Source organism: Myotis lucifugus, unplaced genomic scaffold (genome assembly GCF_000147115.1).
Source record: "Myotis lucifugus unplaced genomic scaffold, Myoluc2.0 scaffold_197, whole genome shotgun sequence".
NCBI lineage: Eukaryota > Metazoa > Chordata > Mammalia > Chiroptera > Vespertilionidae > Myotis > Myotis lucifugus.
Window position 1 is genome coordinate 832,436 of NW_005871245.1, and position 27,533 is coordinate 859,968.

General features: G+C 47.5%; 1 protein-coding gene across 2 annotated transcripts in view; it reads right to left on the reverse strand.

Moving 5' to 3' along the window:
- Window positions 1–215: 215 nt before the first annotated feature.
- OPRD1 (opioid receptor delta 1) overlaps window positions 216–27,533 on the reverse strand; it is a 41,970-nt gene continuing 14,652 nt past the window's right edge. For both annotated transcript variants that reach the window (XM_023761016.1, XM_006097239.3), the window contains 2 exons: window positions 3,307–3,656; window positions 216–871 (listed from right to left, as the gene is read on the reverse strand). In XM_023761016.1, coding sequence (XP_023616784.1) covers window positions 333–871; window positions 3,307–3,656 — 889 coding nt within the window. In that variant the 3' untranslated portion in view covers window positions 216–332. The remainder of the gene's footprint in view (window positions 872–3,306; window positions 3,657–27,533) is intronic.

A 27,533-nucleotide genomic window follows, 5' to 3' on the forward strand; every position in this document is an offset into this window, starting at 1 on the left:
CTCCCCACGGTAGAGGCCCTATTTATCCGCCCAGGTCTAGAGCCACAGGTCCTCCTCCCTAGGAGTCGGCAGCTCCTCCTCCACCCAGAGCCTTTGACCAGGCCCTCAGTCCAGGGGCACAGCCCACCGCCCCGCCCTCTGCCCCGCCCCAGAGGTCCACCCACCGCAGGGGCCCCATCTCTGGGCCCCTGGCTCATCTCAAGCCCGGGTCTGTTTTTCAAAACAGAGGCCCCCTTTCTCCTCCTGTGGCGCCCTGGCCCCCACCCCCCTTAGCACTCGGGGTGACCGCCAGGTCACTCCGGAGGGGCGCGCGGTGGGCCAGCCGGGCCTGGTCAGGCAGCGGTGCCACCAGGACCCTCGGACGGGGTGCAGGCGGTGATCCTTTCGCGGACCGTAGCTTCCCGGGCGCGGTTGAAGCCGCCGGGCTCCTGGCGGCCGCAGGGCCAGCGGCAGAGCTGGCGGAAGCAGCGCTTGAAGTTCTCGTCCAGGAAGGCGTAGAGCAGGGGGTTGAGGCTGCTGTTGGCGTAGCCCAGCGCGATGCACAGGTGCAGCGCGGCCACCACGAGCGGGTCGCGCCGGTTGATGTCCACCAGCGTCCAGACGATGACGAAGATGTGGATGGGGGCCCAGCACACCACGAAGGCGCCCACCACCACCAGCACCATGCGCGTGATGCGCCGCAGGCTGCGGTCCTTCTCCTTGGAGCCCGAGAGCACGCGCACACTGCGCAGGCGCAGCAGCATCAGGCTGTAGCACACGGTGATGATGAGGATGGGCACCACGAAGGCGAAGAGGAACACGCAGATCTTGGTCACCGTGTCCCAGTACCAGCTGGGGCTGGGGAACTGGAGCGTGCACACCACGGCTCCGTCTGCATCAAGGAAAGAAAGAAGAACAGGCAGGGTAAGGGGAAGGGGGGGCCTCAGGGGCTCGGCCTGCCTGCGACCCTCCCTTCTCAACTTGGTCAGGTCCCACCGCCTCCTCCTGGCCTTCACTCGGGGTGATTCCTCTACCTGGACTCCCCTCCGTTGCACGTGGTGAACTCTTACTCGTCTTTCAAGACCCCAGCAGGATTGGCCCTAATACAGAAGGCCTTCCTATATTCTCTCCAAGTCCCTTTAGAAGCCCAACAAGAATGCTATAATTTAGCCTAAGCTCACTAAATGCCAGTTATTATGATAACTGAAAACAGCTCACACATTTCCAAAGTAGCTTCAGTGGGGACAATATTGCTAAACTGACATAGAGAGCGAGTTAAGAACAGGACTCAGGTCCTATTAATTGTGTGGTGTGGCCTTCAGCAAACTATTCAAACCTCAAGAGCTTCCCTAAAGTGGGACTAACAACAGCACCTAAACCTCATAGGGCTGTTGTGAGGATTAAATGGGCCAAAGCATGTAAAGCACATAGCACAGTGGGGTTCCAGCCCTTGGTGCACTCACAGGGCAGATACATGGGCGAGTCCAAAGGTTGGGGCTAGGGCTGGGGAGGCAAATCTCAGTTTAATGGCAAAAACTTCCGACTGCCAGACTTGTTGAGATAAGAGGGGCACCCAGGAGGGCATGAGCTCCCTGTCCCTAGAGTGTGGGCTTGGGCTGGATGCGCAGCTTATGGGATGTTGTGAGATACAGATACAGGCTGAGGCTGGCCCAGGAGACTCCCAGGTCTTTTGGAATTCTGGAATTTGAGGAGCTACACAGTGGACTTGGAGCCTGAGAGTTGTGAGAAGGGGGCTGGGAATCCACAGATGGAATGGACCTGGGACATCAGGCTGGCAGGATCCACATGGATAACTGAGTTGCAGAACTTCATTGTACAGATGGTAGGACAGGCCCAGAGAGGAGCAGCACTTGTCCAAGTGAACAGCACTTGTCAAGGTCACACAGCAAGTGGCATATAAGTGCTGATGGCACACGCTGGGGAAGTTGTGTGTGTGTGTGTGTGTGTGTGTGTGAGAGAGAGAGAGAGAGAGAGAGAGAGAGAGAGAGAGAGAGAAGGGGGGGGGGGAGTGAGGAGGCCCATCTGGCCCAGCCCCCAGCAGGGCTGTAGTTAATGGCCCGTAAACTGAAGGCTGACAGTGAGGAATAGGGCCCAGCTGCTGAGTCAAGACCAATAAGCTCAGAGACTTGATAAGGGCTCTACCCTTGTGAGAGTCAGCGATGGCCAAGAAGCCTCCCACCAAGCCTGTTCCCCTCTCCCACCACAGCACTGGTGATCTGTAAACCTTCACTGCAGGGGCCAAAGGGAGCAACAGATACAGGGCCAGGAGCCTTGGGTTTTAGGCCAAATTCCACCAAATGCCTGGCTGTGTGACCCTAAATAAACCATGGAGATAGGAGTCTCTGCCTTGTCTATCTCATAGGCTTAATCATCTTAATTGCTGCTATTTATTGGGCCTTGGCAATGAGCCAATACTTGTCCTAAGTATTTTACACATACAACCTCATTTAATCTTCTCAACACCCCATGATATAGTGTGGCTCAGAGAGGTTAGTGACCAGTGACTTGGCACCCTGCTGAACTACTTTTCCCACTTCTTTACATCAAGTTGGAGTCATGTGACCAGCTATCACCAGGAAGAGATGGGCCATAACATTTAAAACTGGTTGTGCTTTCTCACCACTCCCTCTCCATATTCATCTGCTGCCCAGACCCAGCAGTGGAGGATTCCAAAACCATCATGTGGAACCTGGTCCCTGAACGATGTGTGGCATAGAGACCCTCCTCTTGCTCACATTGAACAGTAATGTGAGTAAGAAATAAACTTCTACTGTGTTAAGCCATTGAGCAGCTCCCCTGACTGATAGAGGTGGTTACTATACTAATAATTACCATTTTCTCTGAGGAAATGCACCTATCTATCTGTCATTCTCTGACGGCCAATCTCTAGGCGTTGCTTTGGTCATTTGAGCCAATGATTTCAAACTGGGGTGGAAGGGAATTTGGGATGGGACTGCAGACCTTGTGGCCTCCACTGCTCACAGATCAGTGACAGCCTCACCCCACTGGCCATCCATCTAGCTTCTTAAAAGTCAGTCATCCACACACTTCTGGCCAGCGGCTACATGCTCACAAATCCGCCATCCATAATCCCATTGATAATTTCCTTTGGCCAGCAATCCATATGACTACTGACTAGCCATTCATCCTCACCACAGTCAACCATTCCCATTCCCATTGGTTGACTATCCATATTCCCACTGGCCAGTCATCCACACTTTCATTGATCAGCAATCCATATCTCTACCCTCGTAAGTGGCCTATAAACCCACAGAGGCCCATGTGCTGCCTCCTGTGGCCACTCACCCCGGGGACGGGTCACAGCCATGATCATGATGGGTACACCAACACCTGATGCCAGGACCCATATGCAGATGTTGATCAGCTTGGCCTTGGCGGGGGTGCGGAAGTCCAGGGCCTTGACAGGGTGGCAGACAGCAATATAGCGGTCCACACTCATCATGGTGAGTGTGAAGATGCTGGTGAACATATTATAGTAGTCGATGGAGAGCACAGCCTTGCAGAGAAGCTCCCCAAAAGGCCACGTCTCCATCAGGTACTTGGCGCTCTGGAAGGGCAGCGTGCTGGTGGCCAGTGCATCTGCCAAGGCCAGGTTGAAGATGTAGATGTTGGTGGCTGTCTTCATCTTTGTGTACCTTAAAAGGAAATGCACATATAACTGTCCCAATGCACAGATTTCCGTTTCACTTGAAACTCAGGGAGGCGAAATGACTGATCCAAGGTCACACAAAAGTCCGGGGCAGAGGAGGGACTAGAACCCTGACCTCTCTGATTCAGCATCATTCCTTTCCATTCTAACAGATGAAAGAGCATTTATCTGGCTTGGAGTAACTTTGGCAGAAGGTATTTTAGGAAAAACCCTTATCTTTTAAAAATAAAACAGCTCCAGAGGGAAACAGGTCTAGGTTCGAATCCTGCCTCTACCTCTACTGTTTGTCAGCTGAGTGCTTCTGGGCTAGTAACTTGACCTTTCTAAGCCTTAGTGTCCACAACTGTAAAAAGAGGGACACTATTTTTACCAATCTCATTGAGTTGTTATGAAATGTAATGAGATGATATAGCACTTAGGCCAGAGCGCAAAGCATGATAAGTGCTTGGTATATGATAGATGTTACTATTCTTCAAGTACAAAGAACGGAGCTGGGGGCTAGACCAGAGTGACCTGACCCTCTACCACTGACCTGGCCTGTTGGGAATATGATTGGGCAGCTCTGAGGGAGGGACTCTGCCGAGCAGAATGACTAGGACCTTAGACCACCTGGAATGTCCTCCATGGGCTCCCAGTCCTTCCTACTGTCCTTTCCAGACTATCTTATTCCCATACAGCTGGACTCACCCAGCTGTAGGAAAGGGGAGCAGGGGACAGTGTCAGACCTCCAACACAGAGCACATGCCCAGGTGTCCAAGCCAAATGTCTGCAACCAGGCCCGGTACCTGAAACTCTCTACCATCCATCCCTCCACGGTCTATGCTGCCACACAGCTGCTGGCACCACAGCTGGCCCCTGTGTGGACAACATTTCGAGTCCTGGGCGGGCACCAGGTACGCTGGAGGAGGCTCGTACACTGAAAACAGTGCCAGTGCAATGTGATCATGGAAACATACCAGTGCACCGAGGCAGGGGTAAGGACTGCCTTCATGTCCCTGGAATGATCCGAGAAACCCAAAGAAGAGCTGTCTGAGTGACTCCTCAAATTTCAGAGCAGAAGAACTCTGAGAGGTGGAGGGGAGTGATTTTATGCACGTGTGGTCCAAGGACTTCCCTCACAATCATTGGAAGAACCCCAAGAAATGCAGATCCTGGGACCCCCGCCCCAGACCTTGAGATCTTAATCTCTGGGAATCTTCATCTTTAACCAGAACCCCCTCCCCCAAGTGATTCTTATGGATCCTAAAGTTTAAGAAACACGATGGAGCCTATTGCCCATGTTGAGGAGAGATGGGGAAACTGAGCCGAGGGGAGGAGGGACAGTGGCAGAGCTAAGCCAAGAACTTAGACCTCCTGACTCCCGGACCAAGGCTTTCTCTCCACTCTACCCCAAGGGTGGAACCGCACTTCTGCCTCTACCCCTCTAGGCTGGACCGATGCGTGCCCTCAAGGTGTTTGGAATGACTGAATGGATTCTACCGGCTAAGGCTCCATGATGTCACTGATTTGTTGGCTTTAAAAAAAAAGATGCTGAGTCACTCATTGTCCTCCAGGGCCAGCATCTGTCCTACTCTCTTCCAAAATAGCCGTCACTTGCCCTGCAGCTGGAGAAGCAGAAAGTTTTGCTGGAAGACAGCAGAATTGCAAGTCTTGGAAAGTCTGTCTTCAGTGGGGTGCGGGATCACAGCTGTGTGGGAGGCAGTCTCAACCCCACAGCTGACTCGTCTAATTTTGCTTCTTTTACGCAGAACAATTAGAGGCTGTTCTTTGCCTGCTATTTTGATTTATGAAGGCTCCTTCAATTCCCGGGGGGTGGGGGGGTGAGATGCTGGGAAGTAGGTGATGAAGCTGCTGTAGCTGATCCAGGCAGGGCTGAGAGCCGAGCGCTGCCAGCCAGCCAGAGCGCCCTCTCCTCACAGGCCTCCCCACCCCGCAGCTAACCAGCCCCCAGCCCTGTCCTGTTGGCCTCTTCTGACAAATCATGCCGCTCTGCCCTAGTTGGTTTTGCTCAGTGGTTAGACCACCGGCCCTCAGCCTGAAGGGTTGCGGGTTCAACTTCCAGCCAAGGGCACGTACCTCAGTTGCAAGCTCGATCCCCAGTGCTGGTTGGGAGCGTGCAGGAGCCAACCAATCGACGTGTCTCTCACACATTGATGTTTCTCTCTCTCTGTTTCTCCCCGCACCCCTTCCACTTTCTCTAAAATTCAGTGGAAAAAATATCCTTGGATGAGGATTAACCAAAAAAATAAATAAATAATCATTCTGCTCTCCTGCGCTCAAGGCCAATTCCACAAACTGGCCCCAACCACCTCTTAGGCCTCAGCTCCCAGAACCTTCCTTTGATGGCTGCCCCGCCCCCCACCCCTCACTTCTTCCCTGTTCCCTGGACACATCCAGCCCACTTCCACCTCAGGGCCTCTGGACTGCTGCTCACTCTTCCTAGAAGCCTTGAGTCCCCACTTGTGCACGGCTTGCTCCTTCACTTGACTCAGGACTCTATTCAAATGTCGCCTCCTCAGAGAGGCTGCCCTGACCTCCCTATCCCTACCATCGCTCTCTCGCTCCTAACACTGCTTCATTTTCTTTATATCACGAACTACCGCCTGACTTAATATTTATCTTCTTTTCTGTCCATTTGACTCTCTCGCCCACATAAACTCCCCGAAGAGAGGCCTTTTGTCCATTTTGTTCCCTGCTGCATTACCGGCCCTACCAACAGTGCCCGGTAAATAGCAAGCTTCCAATAGGCATCTGTTGTATAGGCCAGGCCTCACCAGCTCTCACAGGGACCACCACAGCAGCCTCTCCGCCCCTCAAGCCATCATCCACATAAGCCGGGGTGCTCACAGTAACAGGCAGATTTGCTCAGGACACTCTTCGGCCTACAGTCCTCCTGTGGCTCCCCACTGCCATCTGGATAAAAGCCAAACCCCTCAGACGGGCATTCCATCTGCGCGGGCTCCTTTCCCACAGTGCCTTCCGCGCCCAGACACTCCATCTCGCATCCCCTCCCCGCTAAGAGACAGCCACTATAATGGTTTGGCGGGACTCCTTCCAAACCACATATATGCATATAGCTTTTTATAAAATTTTATTTCTGCCAGTGTAATCCAATGACATCATATAAAAAGTCACATAGCACCATAATGAAACTAGGTGCCCCTCTGCCCGCCCCTTCCCCATGCCTCTGGCCTGCTCGCCAGAGCCACCACTTTTCACGTTTTTAGTTATTCTTCTAATCATTATCTCCATCATTCTCAACAACATGTTTAAATGGTGGTTTCCTGATGTAGCCATGTTAGACAGTAGCTGAAGTGTGTATTCGGTCGAGCCAGGCTAGGCAGCCGTGACAAACAACCCCAAAATCTCAGTGGCTTAACACAACCAAGGTCTCTCTCTCACCCCTGCAGAGTGCTGTCAGTGCTTCCAGGACTAAATGCCACAAGATGATCCCAGCCTGCTGTAATCGCGTGGCTCTGCCTGAGGCCTCCTTGATCACCGGAGGGAGAAGAGACAGCTGCAGGGCCATCTAGGCCCTGGTCTAGCTGCAGCATAGCACTTCCACCTGCAGCCCACGGACTAGAACTAGTCCTGTGGCCCCAGCCAACAGCAAGGGGCTGAGAAGTGCAGTCTTTTATGTGCCCAGAAGCAGGGAGAATCAGGTATTACGGAACACTAGCAATGACCTCCCCAACTCCCTATTATGGTGGGAGAGGATTCACTCTCTTACACTACCCAACGCCACCGCCCCTCCCCATTCTTCCAATATAGTTTTACCACAGTTTTTAAAATTTAAGTTAAACCGATATTCAAAGTTTATACTCTTTTTTTGTGGGTTTTATATTCTTTTTTTTTCCTTTTTTTTAAAAAAATATATTTTATTGATTTTTTACAGAGAGGAAGGGAGAGGGAGAGAGAGTTAGAAACACGGATGAGAGAGAAACATCCATCAGCTGCCACCTGCACACTCCCTACTGGGAATGTGCCCGCAGCCAAGGTACATGCCCTTGACCGGAATCGAACCTGGGACCATTCAGTCCGCAGGCTGAAGATCTATCCACTGAGCCAAACCGGTTAGGGCGTGGGGTTTATATTCTTATGACTTTGTCGATATTGTCCACTGCTGAGCCAAATGGTATGCTATAATCACATTTATTTTCTACTACAGATTTTTGTTTTTCCTGGAATTAATAATTGCCTCTTTTTTTTTCCATTTGTACACATATTGCTAAATCTCCTCAAACATTCCAGCAGACCCATAAAATGCCTTTCCCATGTAGTCACATAATACACCAGGTTCCTTTTCCTAGTGATCTATCTCCTGGAGTCACTCTCCTTCCCTTTCTTTTTTTTTTTTTTAAATCCTCACCAGAGGGTATGTTTCCATTGATTTTAGAGAGAGGGGAAAAGAGAGGGAAACACAGAGAGAATGCCCTTGACCGGAATCAAACCCAGGACCCTTGGGTCCGCAGGTTGACACTCTACCCACTTGAGACAAAGCGGCTAGGCCCTCCTCCCCTTTCACTCTGCGGGTGGTTTCTTTCCAGACCAGCTGCACACCTGTGCTCTTGTGTTAGAGCACCTGCTTTCTGGCTTACACGTCTTTTCTATCTTGGTTTATGCCCTCGTGTTGGTGCAGCACATCCTTTAGTCCCTTCCTAAGAAAGGACACATAGAAAATAACATTTTTACACTCTTCCATGTCTGACAATGCCTTCCTTCTATCCTCACTTCTGATTTCTCTGACCGTATAAGGATTAGGAGGTTGAAAATCATTTTCCATCAGAATTTTGAAGGCCTGGCTTCCTCATCTTCTAACTTCCCTGTTGCCCCTGAAGTATCTGAACCATTCTGACTCCGGGTGATTTGTCAGCTGCCCTCCCCGGCCAAGAAACTTTTAGAATTGTCTCTTTATCCCTAGTATTCTGAGGTTCGTGGTGATGTACTTTGGGTGGTTCCTTTTCATTTTATTGGGCCTCTCAGTCTGGAGATTCATGTCCTTTGATTTGAAATGTCCTTATAGTTATTGGGTCATTTCCAACTCTGCTTTGTCTGGACAATCCGTTAGTCAGACATTGGGCCTCCTGGATTGATCTCAAATGTTCTTACTTTCATCTCTTTGTCTTTGGGGGACATTTCCTTTTCATTATCTCTCAACCTTTTTATTGACTTTTTTTTTTAAGTTATGGCTCTTGTGTTTTGTTTTTTCAGTGCCCTTTCTTCTTATTCCTTTTTATAACATCTTATTTCATGGATACAATATCCTCTCTGACCTCTCTAAGGATATAATAGTTTTTTGTATTTTTTCTGCTCTCTGCATTGTCTTTTTGCTTCGAACATTTTTGTTTAATTGTCTGTATTGGCCTTTCTCTTCTATTCTGGAGACTGCCTTCACCTATCTGGTAATATGTGAGTAAAGGTGGATCTTTCCATGAAGCACTAAACTAATTGACAGGGGTGTGTGTGTGTGTGCGCATGCACGCGTGTCAGCACAGGGCCCTGTAGGTGGGCATAGGAGAGAAGGTGATAGTCTGGCTCCTTGAAATGTATGCTCCTAGGGAGGGGGCAGACATTGAACAAATCACTGCATTAATTAGTGCACAGTTACCCACTATTACCGCTCTACCATGAAGGACAAGGGAAGGGTTTAGTGATGGACATTACCAGTGGGAGCACGAGGGGGTTCATGGGAGGAACCTGGCATAGACTGGGAGGTCACCGATGGCTGCTCTGAGGAGATGTGCAATGAACTGAACTGTGTTCCCCAAAATTCTCGTCGGAGCCCTACCCATGTGACGGTGTTTGGAGATCGGGCCTGGGGAGAGCCTTAGGGTTATATGAAGTCATGATGGGACTAGTGCCCATTTAAGAAGAGACACCCTTTTCCCTCTCCCCCCCGCCCCAATCTTCCAGTCGCTCCCTCTCTTCTTGTCATGCGAAGCTAGGAAGAGAGCTCTCTGGCACCTTGATCTTGGACCTTCGCCTCCAGAACTATGAGAAAATAAGCTTCTGTTGCTTAAGCCACCCAGTTTGTGGTGTTTTGTTATGGCAGTTCGAGCTGAGATGAAACGACATCTCTGCCAGGTTGGAAAGAATGAGGAGTCAGTCCTGTGAAGATGAAGGGCGAGGTTGTTTCGGACAGAAAGAACAACATGTACAAAGACCTTGTGGCAGGAAAGAGCCTGGTGAGTTGTAGGAATCGTCATAAATCAAGTGCAACTAAAGGGGAGTGAGCCAGAGAGGAAACAGCAGGACAGGCAGCAGCCGTCCGCTGCTGAGCAGTCAGTCATGCGGAACCTTCGGGCCAGAACAAAAAGTGTGGATTTTATCCTGAGTGCAAGGGTTGCGGGGAGTCATCAGAGATTTTAAGCCGAGGAGTGATCTGGTCTGATCTATGTGTGCTTCTTTAAAAATCACTCTGACTACTGCGTGGAGGCTAGATGGAGGCAGAGCAAGAAGGGGCAAGAGACTGGACTTTCTAGAAAAATAAAGTGCTTATTGCCCCACCCCCAAAATCCTACATTGGTTTCTAATTTTTTTTCCCTTTTTCAAAAAGTTGTGGATATGACATTGAGCTCCTACTTTAATACCATATTAAAAATGAACTGAAGCCGAAACCGGTTTGGCTCAGTGGATAGAGCGTTGCCCTGCGGACTGAGGGGTCCCAGGTTCGATTCCGGTCAAGGGCATGTACCTGGGCTGCGGGCACATCCCCAGTGGGAGATGTGCAGGAGGCGGCGGATCGATGTTTCTCTCTCATCGATGTTTCTAACTCTCTATCTCTCTCCTTTCCTCTCTGTAAAAAATCAATAAAATATATTTTTAAAAAAAATGAACTGAAAATGGATGAAAGAGCTGAAACTATAAAACTCTTAGAAGAAAATATGGGAAAAGCTTCATGACACTGGATTTGACAGTGGTTACTTGGTTATGATATCAAAAGAATAGGCACCAAAAAATAAAATAGATAAATTGGGCTACATCAAAATTAAAAGCTTTTGTGCACCAAAGGACACTACCAACAGAGTAAAAAGGCCACCCACAGATGGAAGAAAATACCTGCAAATCACATATCTGATAAGGGAATTAATATCCAAAATATATAAAGAACTCCTACAACTCAAAAAACAAACAACAACAAAACCACAACCCAACCCGTGTGGCTCAGTGGTTGAGCACTGACCCAGGAACCAAGAAGTCACGGGTTCGATTTCCTGTCAGTGCACATGCCAGGTTTCGGGCTCGATCCCAAGAGGGGGCATGCAGGAGGCAGCCCGTTGATGAAGTTTCTCTCTCATCAATGTTTCTATCTCTCTATCCCTCTCCCTCCTCCTCTCTCTAAAAATCTATTTTTAAAAATATTTTTAAAAAACACAGATTTTTTTTAAAGGTCAAAGGACTTAAATAGGCATAACTCTGAAGATATATAAATGACCATTAGGCACCTGTAAAGATGCTGAACATCATTAATCATTAGAGAAATGTAAATCAAAATCACAATGAGATAGTACTTCATACCTAGAAGGATGGCTACTATTAAAAAAAGACAGAAAATAAATACTGGCAAGGATGTGGAGAAACTGAAACCCTTATGCTCTGCTGGTAGGAATGTAAAGTGGTACAGAGGCTGTGGAAAACAGTACAGCAATAGCTCAAAAAACTAAAATAATTGCCATATGATCCAGCAATTCCACTTCTGGGTATATAACCAGAAGATGTAAAAGTAGGATCTCAGATATACATACACCCCATATTCATAGCAGCATTATTCACAACAGCCAAATGCTGGAAGCAATCCAAGCATCCATGGATGGATGAGTGGATAAACAAAATGTGGTACAGCCAATGGAATACTATTCAGCCTTAAAAAGGAAGGGAAGGTTCCTGACCAAGATGGCGGCATAGGTAAACACGGGAGTTTGCTGCCTTGAACAACCACTTCAAAAATACAACTAAAAGACGGAACGGACATCATCCAGAACCACAGGAAGGCTGGCTGAGTGGAATTTCTACAACTAGGAGGAAAGAGAAAAGCATACTGAGGCTCAGAGGAGGCGCAGTGCTGAAGTAAAATACTAAGGTGCGGAGTGCATGCGGAGCGGGCTGGAGGCTGAGGGCGTGGTTGTCGTTTTCAATCGGGAGGGAGTCTCAGGCTCTGAGCTCCAGTTCCGGGCGAGTCTCTAAGGACCCAGACTCATACGGGAGAAGCGGAACTGTCTGGCATCGCTCAGAACCCTAGGGCAGCTTTCTCTCCATGGGGCTTGCAGCAATTACTGGGACAATGAGAAGCAGAGCCTCTGAGGGCAAGACTGAGAGCAGCCATAATTGCTAACCCCGCCTTATTGATCCCTTGGGACCCGCTCCGCCCAAGCCCTGCAGGGAGGCTTTTGCTGGATAGCCTCAGGCAAAGGCTAGATTAGCACCTCCCTAGAAACCCAGGAGCCAGGAAGCCCAGAGGTCAGAGTGGGACCATCCAGTTTGCAGCTCCGTGGAACCATAAAAGACACACTCAGGGGGCAGACTCAGTGAGCACCAAAGCCCCATCGAAGCAAGTCTAGTCCCAGAGGGGTGTCTCCAGCACAGAAGTTCTCCCACCGCAGACACAGCTGATTCTCACAGCCAATTGGCCTGGAGGTCAATTCCTCACAGTGATAACTACAACAATCAAGGCTTAACTACAACAAGACTGTGCACAAAGCCCACAAGGGGGTGCACCAAGAGTGTCTACCTCAGGTAATTGGGACACTTAGCACAGAAAGGCACTCTATCGACACAGCGAAGCATAAAAAATGCCGAGACAAAGAAACAGGACACAAACAACAGAAATCGAGGAAAGCAAACTGTTGGATATAGAGTTCAAAACCACACTTTTAAGGTCTTTAAAGAACTGTTTAGAAGCCGCCGATAAATTGAGTAAGGCCCTCGAAAAGACTGGTGAGACCGCCGATAAATGTAGTGAGATCCTTGAAAAGACTGGTAAGACCGCCAATAAATGTAGTGAGATCCTCAAGAAATCTAATGAGACCCTCGATGTTGTGATAAAGGACCAACTAGAAATTAAGCATACACTGACTGAAATAAAGAATATTATACAGACTCCCAACAGCAGACCAGAGGGTCGCAAGGATCAAGTCAAAGATTTGAAATACGAAGAAGCAAAAAACACCCAACCGGAAAAGCAAAATGAAAAAAGAATCCAAAAATACGAAGATAGTGTAAGGAGCCTCTGGGACAGCTTCAAGCGTACCAACATCTGAATTATAGGGGTGCCAGAAGATGAGAGAGAGCAAGATATTGAAAACCTATTTGAAGAAATAATGACAGAAAACTTCCCCTACCTGGTGAAAGGAATAGACTTCCAAGTCCAGGAAGCGCAGAGAACCCCAAACAAAAGGAATCCAAAGAGGACCACACCAAGACACATCATAATTAAAATGCCAAGAGCAAAAGACAAAGATAGAATCCTAAAAGCAGCAAGAGAAAGAAAATCAGTTACCTACAAGAGAGTACCCATACGACTGTCAGCTGATTTCTCAACAGAAACTTTGCAGGCCAGAAGGGAGTGGCAAGAAATATTCAAAGTGATGAATGCCAAGAACCTACAACCAAGACTACTTTATCCAGCAAAGCTATCATTCAGAAGTGAAGGCCAGATAAAGAGTTTCACAGATAAGAAAAAGCTAAAGAAGTTCATCACCACCAAACCAGTATTATATGAAATGCTGAAAGGTATCCTTTAAGAAGAGGAAGAAGAAGAAAAAGGTAAAGATACAAATTATGAACAACAAATACACATCTATCAACAAGTGAATCTAAAAATCAAGTGAATAAATAATCTGATGAACAGAATAAACTGGTGATTATAATAGAATCAGGGACATAGAAAGGGAATGGACTGACTATTCTTGGGGGGGGGGAAGAAAGGGGTGTGGGGGTGAGTGAAGAGATTAGACAATAATCGTGCACCTATGAATGAGGACAGTGGGTGGGGACTGAGGGCAGAGGGTAGGGTTGGAACTGGGTGGAGGGGAGTTATGGTGGGAAAAAAGAGTAACTAATGTAATAATCTGAACAATAAAGATTTAAATTAAAAAAAAAAAAGGAAGGGAATTCTGACACATGCTATGCCATGGATACACCTTAAGGACATTGTGCCAAGTGAAGTAAGCCAGTCACAAAAAGACAAATACGACATGAGGTACATAGAGTAGTCAGATTCATAGAGGCAGAAAGTAGAATGGCAGTTTCTGGGATCTGGGCGAGGGGGCTGTGGGGACTTATTATTTAACTAGAGGCCTGATGCACGAAATTCATGCAAGAGTAGGCCTTCCTTCCCCCGGCTGCCGGCACTGGTTTCCCTCCGGCCACCCAGGACCCTGGCTTCCCTCACAGCCCCGGCTTCCTCCTGAAGGTCGTCTGGAAGGACATCCAGTCTAATTAGCATATTATGCTTTTATTAGTATAGATTAGAACAGAGCTTCAGTTTGCAAAGATGAGAAGAGTTCTGAAGACGAATAGTGGTGACAGCTGCACAACAATGTTAATGCACTTAATGTCACTGAACTGTGCACTTAATGGTTAAGATGGTAACTTTTATGTTATGTGTATTTTACCACAATAAAGAAAAAAGGTTGTGGGTAACCAAGAGCTGTTGCTGGAGAATGCGGTTAGGGAGTCCTTCAGAGCCTTTCAGATTTGGCTCCTCAACAGACAGCTGTGTGATCTTGGATAAATTATTTCACCTCTCTGAACCTGTTTTCTTGTTCTTGTTGGTAATTTCAGTGTAATCATGCTTTTTAGGAGCCAAAACGTGTGAAAATGTCTAGCTTACTAGCCAGCATGTAGACAAGAACTGGCAGCCTTTTTTGTTTGTTTGTTTTTTCTTCTGATATTTTTCTGCTTTTTTCTCATGAGGTTCAATCCTCACCATTGGACCCAACCCCAGAGGTGAGGTAAGCTCTGGCTGAACCTCTATTGACTCTGAGATGCATTGGGAAACCCTTTGCTTTCTAAGTCAAATCCCCATTAGCTCACCTTGAATTACGCAGCTGCTAGAGAATTTGCTCCCAAACATCGCAGTCCTCGGCGAGGCTTCATCATACAAGTTCCGGAGCTCTAAACCCCTCCTGTCTTCTGTCAAACAGCCCACTGTCAGGGGAGATCATCACCACCTCTACTGACTTCCCTTCCATTTGAAGGAGACGGGGTGTGACTGCAGCACAGGCAGGGCCACATTAACCCACACACCCTCCTGAGCTCCGAAGAGCTGGGCTTCTCGGATGACAAGCAGGCTCCTTGTAAGAATGTTCTCCCCTGGGCACCCCCCCCCCCCCGCCCGGGGCAGTTGGTTAGACTGGCTGATGTCTTAGTGCCTGGCGCCCAGAAGAAGGCTAACACATTCCCTCCTGCGTGCAGGCCTCCATGGGACTGGTCTGACAGCTTTGTGTGGGTTGTTTGTTTCCTTTAAGCAATATTCTCTGGCTGCCTTTGCTTCCATGGGCCAGGCACTATGCCTAAAGCAGCAAATGCACGATTTCATCTCATCCTCACTGCAACCCTGAGTGTTAATGCCATGCTCGTTCTACAGATGAGCCAAGTTAGATGGCGCTCCCAAAGACACATGGCTAGGAGGCGACAGTGACAGGATGCAAACTTCGAACTGGTTTCCAGAACCCACACTCATAACCCCTCGGGTCTGTGCTTTGCTGTTCACTGTCTCCCTGGCACCTGCACTACCTTATCAAACATTGGCCACGGCCAGGGCCCCAATCCGGAGGCCAGGACCGCGTGGAGTGCACTGGTCCAGAGGTGGGCTGGCTCTATAGCATTCGTCTGGTTTTCACACATGCCTCAACCCTGCTATGTCCCGGGCTTTGGAGACATCTGCTCACAATCCAGGTGGGATCAGGGAGAGACAGACCAATAAACATCAGAACAATGTCACAGGCACAAGGACGGGGCCCAATGGGGAGTTACTACTTATGGGGCAAGGAGGGGAGGTCAATGCAGCACAAAATATCCCCCTCTGGTCACGAGGGGCAGTAGCCAGCATTTATGAATCACTGTATGTAAGGTCTTCTCAGGCATGGTTTGATGCACTCTTACACCTGTGTTTGTTTTGTTTTGTGTTTTAATATAAAATAAACATTTGTTGGACATTGACTACATAGCAGGCACTGGAAAAGCGTTCTGCGTCATTGAATCCTCACAGAACCCCCTACAGAGTAGACAGCACTTATTATTCGCAATTCACACAGAACTCGCCCAAGGTTGCACGGTCAGAAAGAGGCTGAGCAGATTCAAACCCAGAGCTCTTCCCTGAAACCCCAGTGTCTGCCTTGGACTTCGGTTTCCGCTTCTCTCATGAATCCAGAGTACTCTGTGTGCCCCCCACGCATTCTCTTGAACAGTTAAAGCATACGTTCCCCAGAACGTGTCCCCACTATGTGCCTAGAACTTACAGCAGCCCTTAGCACAAAGCAGGTGTCCAAACACATTTGGTGAATGAATGAATGCTGATGACTCAGTCTTCCAAACTAGACTGGGACATCCTCAGGCAAAACCCGTGACCCCTTCATGCTGTTCACAGGGGACAGCGTCTCCTGGAGGACTCCCTGTGGGCAGAGGAGTCTCGGTGTCCTGACCCTTGAAAGTAACCAGTCACGGAGTGAAGAGCTCAGATTGGGACAGCCCTTCCACTCGCTACCTCTCTCCTTCATTCCTTCTTTGATTCCTTCCTTCCTACCTGGACCAATCAAGTCCCCTGAAGGACATCTGGGCCTCACCCTGTTTGCCCTGAAGCTGACGTGACTCAGCTCTGCGGCAGCAAAGGGAAATACTGTCAGATCATTTATCCAAGTAGCTCCTTTGTTTTCAACCAAAATGAGGGGAATGTTTTTTTCTATTTATACACAAAGCCCCATGTGGGTCAAAGTCAGGGCAAGAGACTTAAAAACCAAAACAATAACAGTAACAGCAACAAGAGCACCAACCCACAGTCTGACCCACCTTGTGGTACCAGAGGAACCAAATCGAAGAAAATAGCTTCAGCCTCGATCAAAACTCACTTGGTCCCAAACAGCGTGGATTGCTGGAGTATTTAGAATTAATTTTATTCCCAAATGCTTTTTGGGAGCTCAAAAATAACAGCTGCTCACTATAAAATGTGCAAACAATACAGAATTATTTAATAAAGAAAGCTTTAAAAACATCATTACTATTACAGACCATCGTTACAGATAGCATGCAACACACATACCCTGTTTTATATCATTGGGATCTTGCTCTAATACTGTTATGTAGACTGTTTCTCTCAAAACTATGCTGTGACCATCTTTCTATAACCATAAATACAAAAATTTTTAAACTACATTCTTTTTTTAAATATATTTTTATTGATTTTAGAGAGGAAGGGAGAGGGAGTGAGAAACAGAAACATCAGCGATGAAAGAGAATCACCAACTGGCTGCCTTCTGCACGCCCCCCACTGGGGATCAAGCCCACAACCCAGGCATGTGCCCTTGACTGGAATTGAACCCAGGATCTTTCAGTCTGCAGGCTGACGCTCTATCCACTGAACCAAACCAGCCAGAGCATCATACATATAAATTAGTAAAGATTTTGGTGACCAAACTGATTGTTATTCTAGTCCAGAGGTCAACCAACTTCTTTCTGAGGAGTCAGAGAGTAAATATTTTAGGCTTTGTAGGCCATATAACGTCTCTGTTGCATATTCTTTTTTTTTTTATTTAACAACCCTTTAAGAGGATAAAAGTCATTTTTAGCTCAAGAACAGACTTCAGGCTGGATCTAGTCTCACTTAGAGATACTAAACCTCCCAAATAAAGTTACTTAATACATTCCCTGTCGAAAGACACACAGGCTGTTTCCTCTCTTTTTGTTATTATAGATAAGGCTGTGATACACATCTTCGTGCACCCAGCTATCTGATGGTCTCCGAGAGAAAGAAATCCTAGAATCTGAGCTAGACGGAAACTTCACAGAGAGGGCATTCCCTCTATGGCCCTCCAGGCACATGGCTTCGCAGTCTCTACTTGAGTGTGTTGGAGACAGCAAACCCCCACCTGCAGGCACAACCCATCCCGTTGTTGGCACAACTCACAGGGTAGGCAAGTTCTTTCTTTTCTCTTTCTCTTTTTTTTGAGGGGGGAGGGGAGGGTGGATAGGGGATGGGACAGGGCTAAAGACTGGCTCCTTCTTACCTGGCACTATTTTTCCTGGTTCTGCCCATGGAATCACAGAAACTAAACCTAACCCTCCTCCCTCCCACATGGTGGAAAGTGGAGATAGTAACAGTACACATCTCATCCAGCTTTGGGGAGACCTGAGTTAACACAAGGAAGTGCTGGGTACGTGTCAGCTGTTACGGCTGGTTGGTTAGCGGCCTTCTCAGCGCAGTGTGGCCATTCTTGGAGCTCCCATCTTGGTTTGCCCTCATGTGTTCATTAATGAGATTATCTGAGTGAAGAAGACACCACTTCTTAGGTGAATGGAGGGCCCGAGACGATGCAGGGAAATCACGTCACAGGCACAGATGGTGCTCGGGCCTGGCTTCTCCCATCTCTCCGGGCAAGTAAACGAGGCCAAATCCCTTTTCTGTGGGATCTGCAATTCCAATCCACATGGCCATACGCCCCAGCCAGCACAGATGGCTCCTGAGGACAGGTTCCCAGGTCTCTGCCCGTGGCTGGCTCCCCCACCCATTACCAGATGTGGTCTGCATGTATGTCCTACCGAACCGGCATCACTGCTGGCAGAACGTCAGCTGAAGCGGCACCCCCTGTCACACAGGCCCCCCAGATCGGCCTCCCCAAGTCACAACGTTTTCATCTCCTTCTACTTTTAAACCACTCCAGAAATTCCCCGTTCCCTGCACCTCCCCGTCAGGGGCCAGGCACTCAGCAGATACTGTCACCACCAAGGCTTCCATAACTGAAAGTGGCTCTGAGGCCGTCCAAGCCACGGACAGCCAGGGAGGTGCTCGTGCAAAGAAGACCTAGCAAATGCATCGTGGGCTCAATGCAAGGGGGAGACGCCGATGATGATGCAGACTCAGAGGACAGTGAAATGGACATGGCAGATGAGAGCATTGCTCTCTCTCCAGCTAAACCTAGTCGCAGGTCTGGAAACCTGAGCCCCCGGAAGAGAGTGACAATGATTCTGACTTTCTTGCCAAGGGACCCACGCAGATGAAAACCCTCAGGTTTGTAGCCTCCTATGTGTTACTCCATGAAGCTTAAACCAGAGCAAACTCTAAAGATGATTTTTTTTTTTGCCTTATCTCCTTAAAGTGGGAAATATGTGAGCTTAGTGATTCACATCCACAGGACAAAAACTTGAGGAAAAATAAGTTTCTATGTAAGTTTTGATTATTGTTGTCGTCACATACGTCCTCTAAGAGTCGGTGGGACAAACCTGGGGCTGGCACTGCGCACAAGGACTCGTTTTAGGAATCAGCGTCAGACTAGTAGTCACTTGTACAATTTAGAGGCTTTTAATTCTAGCTTTTATTTCATTTTATTTAGTCTTATTTTTTTTCTTCTGCATGCTCACAATACCAAGCTTTAAATGTATTTTACTAAAATTTTCTGAATGAAAGTTAGCTAAGTCAGATGAAAACCAACTTTCTTTGAAAATCGGGCAACAGAAGATCCTCTGGGTTACAAATACCCCATTTTCTCTCAGAAGGCCAGCATTCCTTCTTAGGAAAAGATGACTTAAAAAATAAACCGGAATTGAATCAACGCACTTCCCATTAAAATACCAATGGCCTACTTCAAAGATATAGAACGAACTCTCCAAAAATTCATCTGGAATAAAAAAAGACCCCGAATAGCTGCAGCGATCCTGAGAAAGAACAAAGTAGGTGGGATCTCAATGCCAGATATCAAGCTGTATTACAAAGCCACTGTCCTCAAAACTGCCTGGTACTGGCACAAGAACAGACATATAGATCAGTGGAATAGAATAGAGAGTCCAGAAATTAGCCCAACCCAATATGCTCAATTAATATTTGACAAAGGAGGCAAGAACATACAATGGAGCCAAGATAGTCTCTTCAATAAATGGTGTTGGGAAAATTGGACAGATATATGCAAGAAAATGAAATTAGACCACCAACTTACACCATACACAAGAATAAACTCAAAATGGATAAAGGACTTAAATGTACGACAGGAAACCATAAAAATTCTAGAAGAATCCAAAGTCCACAAAATCTCAGACATATGCCAAAGCAATTTCTTCACTGATACAGCTCCTAGGGCACTTGAAACTAAAGAGAAAATGAACAAATGGGACTACATCAAAATAAAAAGCTTTTGCACAGCAAAAGAAACCATCAACAAAACAACAAGAAAACCCACTGCGTGGGAAAACATATTTGCCAACGTCATATCTGATAAGGGCCTAATCTCCAACATTTATAGGGAACTCATTCAACTTAACAAAAAGAAGATAAACAATCCAATCAAAAAATGGGCAAAGGATCTAAATAGAAACCTTTCAAAAGAGGACATTCAGAAAGCCAAGAGACATATGAAAACATGCTCAAAGTCACTAATCATCCGAGAGATGCAAATCAAAACAACAATGAGGTACCATCTCACACCTGTCAGAATGGCTATCATCAACAAATCAACAAACGACAAGTGCTGGAGAGGATGTGGAGAAAAAGGAACACTTGTGCACTGCTGGTGGGAATGCAGACTGGTGCAGCCACTATGGAAGACAGTATGGAGTTTCCTCAAAAAGCTGGAAATGGAACTCCCATTTGACCCTGTGATCCCACTTCTAGGAATATATCCCAAGAAACCAGAAACACCAATCAGAAAGGATATGTGCACCCCTATGTTCATAGCAGCACAATTCACCATAGCTAAGATCTGGAAACAGCCTAAGTGCCCATCAGTAGATGAATGGATTAGAAAACTGTGGTACATCTACACGATGGAATACTATGCTGCTGTAAAAAAGAAGGAACTCTTACCATTTGCAACAGCATGGATGGATCTGGAGAGCATTATGCTAAGTGAAACAAGCCAGTCAATGAAGGAAAAATACCACATGATCTCACTCATTCATGGATAATAAAGACCATTACAAACTTTTGAACAATAATAGATACAGAGGCAGAGCTGCCTCAAACTGATTGTCAAACTGCAGTGGGAAGGCCAGAGAGGGTTGGGGGGCAGAAGGGAGGGGAGTAAGAGATCAACCGAAGGACTTGTATGCATACATATAAGCATAACTAATGGACATAAGACACTGGGGGGTAAGGGAGAGCAGGGATTGTCAAGGGCGGGGGGTGGGGGAAGGACACATATGTAATACCCTTTGTAATACTTATTATAATATTTTTTTTTAAAAAGAATAAAAAATAAATAAATAAATAAATAAACCGGAATTGAAATAGGTAGAGTAACACTAGAATTTCCCTATTGTGAAAAAACAAGTGGCAGATAGGTGGCATTGTTTGTTTGTTTGTTTGTTGGAAAGCACAGGACAATTTTCATTGTTTTTCAGTTATAAAGTCAGAAGACCTCTGAAGTTACTTCTCTTAATAAATGTTTTTAATGCCATATTCTTATATTATTAAATAAATTTTACTTGGAAAAAAAAAGAAAGTGGCTCTGAAAGAGACAAGTCCACATCCCAACCCCCAGTACCTGTGACGGTGGCATATTTGAAAAAAGGGTCTTCACTGATGTGGTTAAGTTAAGGCTCTCCAGATGAGCCCATCCTGGATTATCTGGGTGGGCCCTACCTCCAATGACCAGTGTGCTTGTAAGAGACACACAGGAAGAAGAGGAGACGGCCATGTGAGGATGAAAGCAGAAATCAGAGTGATGCAACCACAAGCCAAGCGATGCCTGGAGCCACCAGAAACCGGAAGGGTTGGGGAAGGATTCTCCCCAAGAGCCTTCCGAGGAAGTACAGCCCTGCAGACATTATTTTTTATTGGCTTCCAGAACTGTGAGAGAATCCATTTCTGTTCTTCTAACCCAGTGGTTCTCAACCTGTGGGTCGCAACCCCTTTGGGGGTCGAACGACCCTTTCACAGGGGTAGCCTAAGACCATCGGAAAACATATATAATTACATATTGTTTTTGTGATTAATCACTATGCTTTAATTATGTTCAATTTGTAACAATGATATTGGGGGCCACCACAACATGAGGAACTGTATTAAAGGGTCACGGCATTAGGAAGATTGAGAACCACTGTTCTAACCCATCAAGTTTGTGGTAATGTGTTACCGCAGCCCGTAAATAGTAAAGGTGCAAACCAGGGAGAAGCACAGACTTTGTCACTGGATACAATATATTTAAGCCCCAGCTCTGCCTCTAACAGTCTGACCTCTGGCAATTCTAACATCTCCAAGCCTCAGTTTGCTCATCTGTGAACTGGGTATATCGATCCGACCACATGAGGGTGTGGTGAGCACCGCATGAGTTCATGCCTATGATGTCCCTAGCACACGGCCAGGCGCACTCTTATAACAGTAGCTTCTCTTCTTGTCCAGATGAAAATAGGTCTAGAATGATACCTACGGAGCTGCTCCAGGGTGTCTCAGGAACCTGACTTCTGTGCTGGCCCTTGGTATCCCGCCACAACTGGTGGGACACAGAGCCCTGTGCTGCAACTTCAGCACTAGAAGAGGCTCTGATCTGAAACCATTCATTAAAAACTCCTCTCCCACTTTAAAGATGGGGAAACTGAGGCCTGGAGAGGCAAAGATGTAAGGCACAAGGTTACATGTTCTCTGACTTAGAGTACTGGTTCTCCTGACTTCTGGAAGGCCACGTTCTACTCCTCCAAGCTGCATCCCCAGGATGAGTCCCAGGTGAGGGTTCAGGACAGCTGAGGCCAGAGGGGAAGGGGGCTCCTGTCCAAGGCTCCAGAATTGCTGAAGCGACGCTGGGCTCTTAGTCGATGCCTGTGTTCTAGGTCCGTGTCCAATGATTAACCAAGGTAGCGTAGGTCCATGGATAGAACCGCCCCCATCACCGTCTTCATCTTCACCACCATCGCCATCACAGCAGCTGCACAGACTCAGTGCTTACACGGTCCTGACAGTCTACAGAATTCTACCATGACATTTACATGGATGATCTCGTTTAATGACTCCAACCACCCTATGAAATTGCTGCTATTATCACCCTCACACACAGGAGGAGAGTGGGCCTAGGAAGTGTACTGGGTTGAATAGATGTCCCCAAAATTCACGTCTACCTGGCACCTCAGAATGCAACCTTATTTGGAAATAGGGTCTTTGCAGACGAAATTCACTAAGATGAAGCCATACGAGATTAGGGTGGACCCAAATCCAATGACTGGTGTCCTTACGAAAGGAAACACAGAGACACAAGAGAGAAGGAACAGCCATGTGAAAACAGAGGCTAAAACTGGGATGCAGCTGCGAGCCCAAGGGAGGCCAAGGACTGCCCATGAGCACCAGAAGCTAGGAAGGAAGGCGTCTTCGCTAGACCCTTCAGAGGGGCGTGGCTCTGCTTGGTTTCAGACCTCTAGCCTCCTGGACTGTTGCTTTAAACCACCCAGTTTATGGTCATTTGTTACGGCGGCCCAAGGAAACTAATAGAGAGGGTTCACCGTGTTGCCAGCCGTGGCCTAAAACACAGAAGCAATGTCTGTTAAAATTGCTCCACTCTCCAGCTCTCCCAACAAAAGGACTTTTTTTCATCAGGAATATAGAATGTTAGCACTGAAAGGAAAGATATCAGGTGAGAGTATTCACTGAGCACTGACTAAATAAGTGCCACATGTGTGTTCATTGTCCCATGGAATCTGCACAACCACCACAGGAGGTGAGCGGTAGCAACCCCATTTTACAGATGAGGACTGTTGAGGCTCAGACACTCCTAACCTCTACCACACCTTCTTCTCCCTGAATGTCAAGTTCAATCGCTTTGTCTTACAAATGAGGAAACCAAGGCACAGGGACAGCAGTGATCACAAAGGCTCTGCCCATTGTGGGAACAGCTTAAATAAAGCAGCTGCCAGCGAGCAGGGGTCCAGCGGGGGCTCCCTCTGTTTGCAGACAAAGGGTGGTTGCTCTTCCGACTGGCAAAACAAGGCGGCTGGGCAGCAAGGGCTGCAAGCGACAGCCCTGCCCACCGTTTGAGGAGTGGCGAGTGGCCAGAAATTAATTAGCTGTCTCCGTTTTGGCAGAGCCTGAGGAAGGAAGGTGATTCGTTATAATGAGACCCAGTGAGTGTGTCACAGGAGCTTAAGGGCTGGAATATGGAAACACAGGGCCACTGAGTTGAACATGAGCAGGGAGGCCAGCCAGGTCAGCAACAAACAGGGCAGACTCCTCGTTCCGATCAGTTCAAGAACCACAATATGCTCATGGAAGCCACGGAGGCTTACGGATGGCTGGACCAAGGGATGGAGCAGTTGGACACAACAGAGTTCCTCAAGTGTGGCTGGTCAATCCATGGGTCTCTGGAAATAGGACATATCCCTCCTACAAACACCTACTGACCAAACACCTGAGTATCCAGCTTTGAACAAAGGATTCTACCCCCACACACACACCCACACCACCACCACCACCACCACCACACATCTGCTCATTTGGGGGGTAGAGAAAGAGATGAGCAATCATGTGTTTGAAAATGTGTGTGGTCCCCGCTGTAATGGGACCCACGGAGGGCACTGTGGGAACACAGAGGAGGGGGATCAGAGAAGGCCCCTGGAGGAAAGACCTCCTGGGCTGAGAAGGGGTTATTCGAGAGAGAACCGAGACCCGAGGTCCCTGCACATTTTACTTCCCTCTTGTCTGGTAGTTGGAGGATTTTTATTATAGAATCCAACTCAAGAGAGGGAATCTCATTAACAAAGTGTCAACTAGATATTTAAGAAATGCTTAGTGATGGCTCCTTAGGGCCAGGGATCGAACTAGGAAACAAGAGAAGATGAATGGGACACAGTCCCTGCCCTCCAGGAGCAGCCAGTGTAAAAGGGAAGGCAGACACAGGAACAATTACACTGCAGTTAGAAAACACGATTTCAGCCCAGCCAGTGTGGCTCAGTGGTTGAGCCTCAACCTATGAGCCAGGGGGGTTGCGGTTCGATCCCTGGTCAGGGCACATGCCTGGATTATGGGCTCAATCCCCAGTGGGGGGCGTGCACGAGACAGCTGATCAATGATTCTCTCTCATCATTGATGTTTCTATCTCTCTCTCTCCCTGTCCCTTCCTCTCTGAAATCAATAAAAATATTTTTTTTTTGTAAAAGAAAACACTATTTCATGACCATCTATTTTTGTGTGTGTCGCCCCTCTTTCTATGTGACAGGCTCTGGACAATCAAGTGTTTTTCTAGCATCCCCATTTCACAGATGAGAAAACAGGCTCAGTGGGGTGAGCCCAAGGGTGAACAGCCAGCAAGAAGCAGACCTGGATTTGAATCCCAACCTCTCCACCTCTAAGGATGTGGCTGCCTCTCCAGCAGCTGCCAGACGACACTTAGGGTTCTTTGGGGCCTGTCAGGCATTGTCACCGGCACCCAGGCTGGACTCACCTGGGCAGGAACCCACTTCTCATGCTCCCAGAACTACTACTTCTAGCTACTCCTTGGCTCTCCCTTCGCCCAGGTAATTCTAAGTGTGGAAAGAAATGCAAGAGGGGACAAGGGATTAGGAAAAGCAGGTTCCAACTCTGGCTTGGCCACTAACTCAAAAGACACAGAACATGTCCCGGGCCCCAGTTCCCTCATTTGTAAATCAGACGGACTGCACTTGACATACGAGGAGGCAGAAACCAGGGCAGTGGTTAAGAGTGTGGGCTCTAAGATCAGAACTTTGAGTCACTGTCACTTCTCTGAGCCTCACTTTCCTCATCTATAATAGGGGGGCTCACCTCATATGGGCATAAGGATTAAATGGGAAACTATATACACATCTCTAAGCAGAGCACCTGGCACAACATGTGTTCAATAAAGAGAATGATCAGCCCTAACCGGTTTGGCTCAGCGGATAGAGCGTCGGCCTGCTAACTCAAGGGTCCCAGGTTCGATTCCGGTCAAGGGCACGTACCTTGGTTGCGGGCACATCCCCAGTTGGGGGTGTGCAGGAGGCAGCTGATTGATGTTTCTCTCTCATTGATGTTTCTAACTCTCTATCTCTCTCCCTTCCTCTTTGTAAAAAATCAATAAAATATATTTTTAAAAAAAAGAGAGAGAGAATGATCATCCATGATTCAAAATTCTAGGCCTTGGTGAAAAGGTTACTTCTGCAGGGAGAAGAGTGAGGCTGTTTCTCCCTCTGTGTGTGTGCTGTTTATTGAATGGGGCTTTTGGGCCGTGAAGGACTTCGAAGTTTGAGTTCTTTCCACTTATCAAGAATGACTCAGAAAGCTACAAAAGAAAGACATGATTCTTTCTGCTCACACCCACCCAGGCCAGAGACAAAGCGGCTGATTTTCGCAGCTGCACCGGGAGCTATAAATCAACAGAGCACAACCCAGATGCCCCATCCCACCCCGTAGCTCCCAGCTGATAATGGGGCCTAAATTGCTCATTTAAGCCAGGCTTTCTGCTCTACTCGCCCCGCGATTATCCCTCTTCCTGGGCATGTTATGATGTGCTGGGTAGCCAATTGGATTTAGAGGTCCCAGGACTCTGAGCTTAATGAAATCATGCCTTGCACAGCCCCCCTTCCTCTCAAAATCCAGGCATCATCTGCCAGGAAAGGGAGAGAGGGAATCTGAGATCACATCTGAGAAGCATTCTTCAAATCTCAGCCATGGTGAGAGGGGCCTGGAATTGTTTGTCTTATCTTTTCTCCACCCAACTCTGCAATGCCAAACCTGCACCGGTGGTTATGCGGTGTCCTCTTGTACACCGCCAGTGACGGGGTGCTCCCTACATTACACAGCAGCTCAGGTCTTCTTGGAGAGCTTTGACAATTGCAAAATTTCTTATAGAAATCATATGAAATGTGCACAAACATAAGTGTCCCAGAATGTTCACAGATGCATTATTTAGATTGGCATAATATTAGAAATCATGTAAGTCCCCCCCCACATAGAACACACTCACATAATGCAGCCATAAAAATAATCATGTTTTCAGAGAGTGTTTGATACCATGAGTACATGCGCATGAGATAATGTTAAGTGAAAAGGCAGTTTACAAAATAGTTTATATAATGTGCTCATTACTTCAATAAAATGTGATCCTCGTGTCATTAAAACAGAGAGAGAGAGAGATAGAGAGAGGAAAGAAATACACCAAAATGGCAAAGCTTTTCTCTGAAATAACCACTGTGTTACCTTTATAGTAAAAGAATATTTCTAATATTGAACTGATCAAGTTTCCCTGTAGTATCCACCCAATAAGTCTGGTTCCTATGGGGCTTGATAAATATCGATCAAATGAATGAAAAGCAAGTCTCACTCCTCTTCCAAGTAGACATAATAATAGAAAATGTTTGCTGAATACTTACCAAATGCCTGGTTCTGTGCTGCAGTCCCTCACGTCATGCCTCATGAACTTCTCCTCCCCCCTCCCCCCGTATGGATCTATTGCTACTCCCATTTCACAAATGAGAAAACTGAGGCTCAGAGAGGTCGTGTATATGTGGCCCCAGCTCACTCAGTAAGTGGCACAGCTGGGACATGATCCCAGGTCAGTCTGGCTCCAATGTCCAGGCTCCCTCAGCTGTTAGCCCACACAGAGGCCTCAGAGGTGTATAATCTCCCCTGTTCCTCCCCCAGCTCTCGCCCCCATTCCTCTTGGGTCTCATGGACAGCAGGAGCAGAGCTGAAGTGGAGAGGATTTGCCGTCAGAAAGACCTGGATTTGTACCATCTGGCTGTG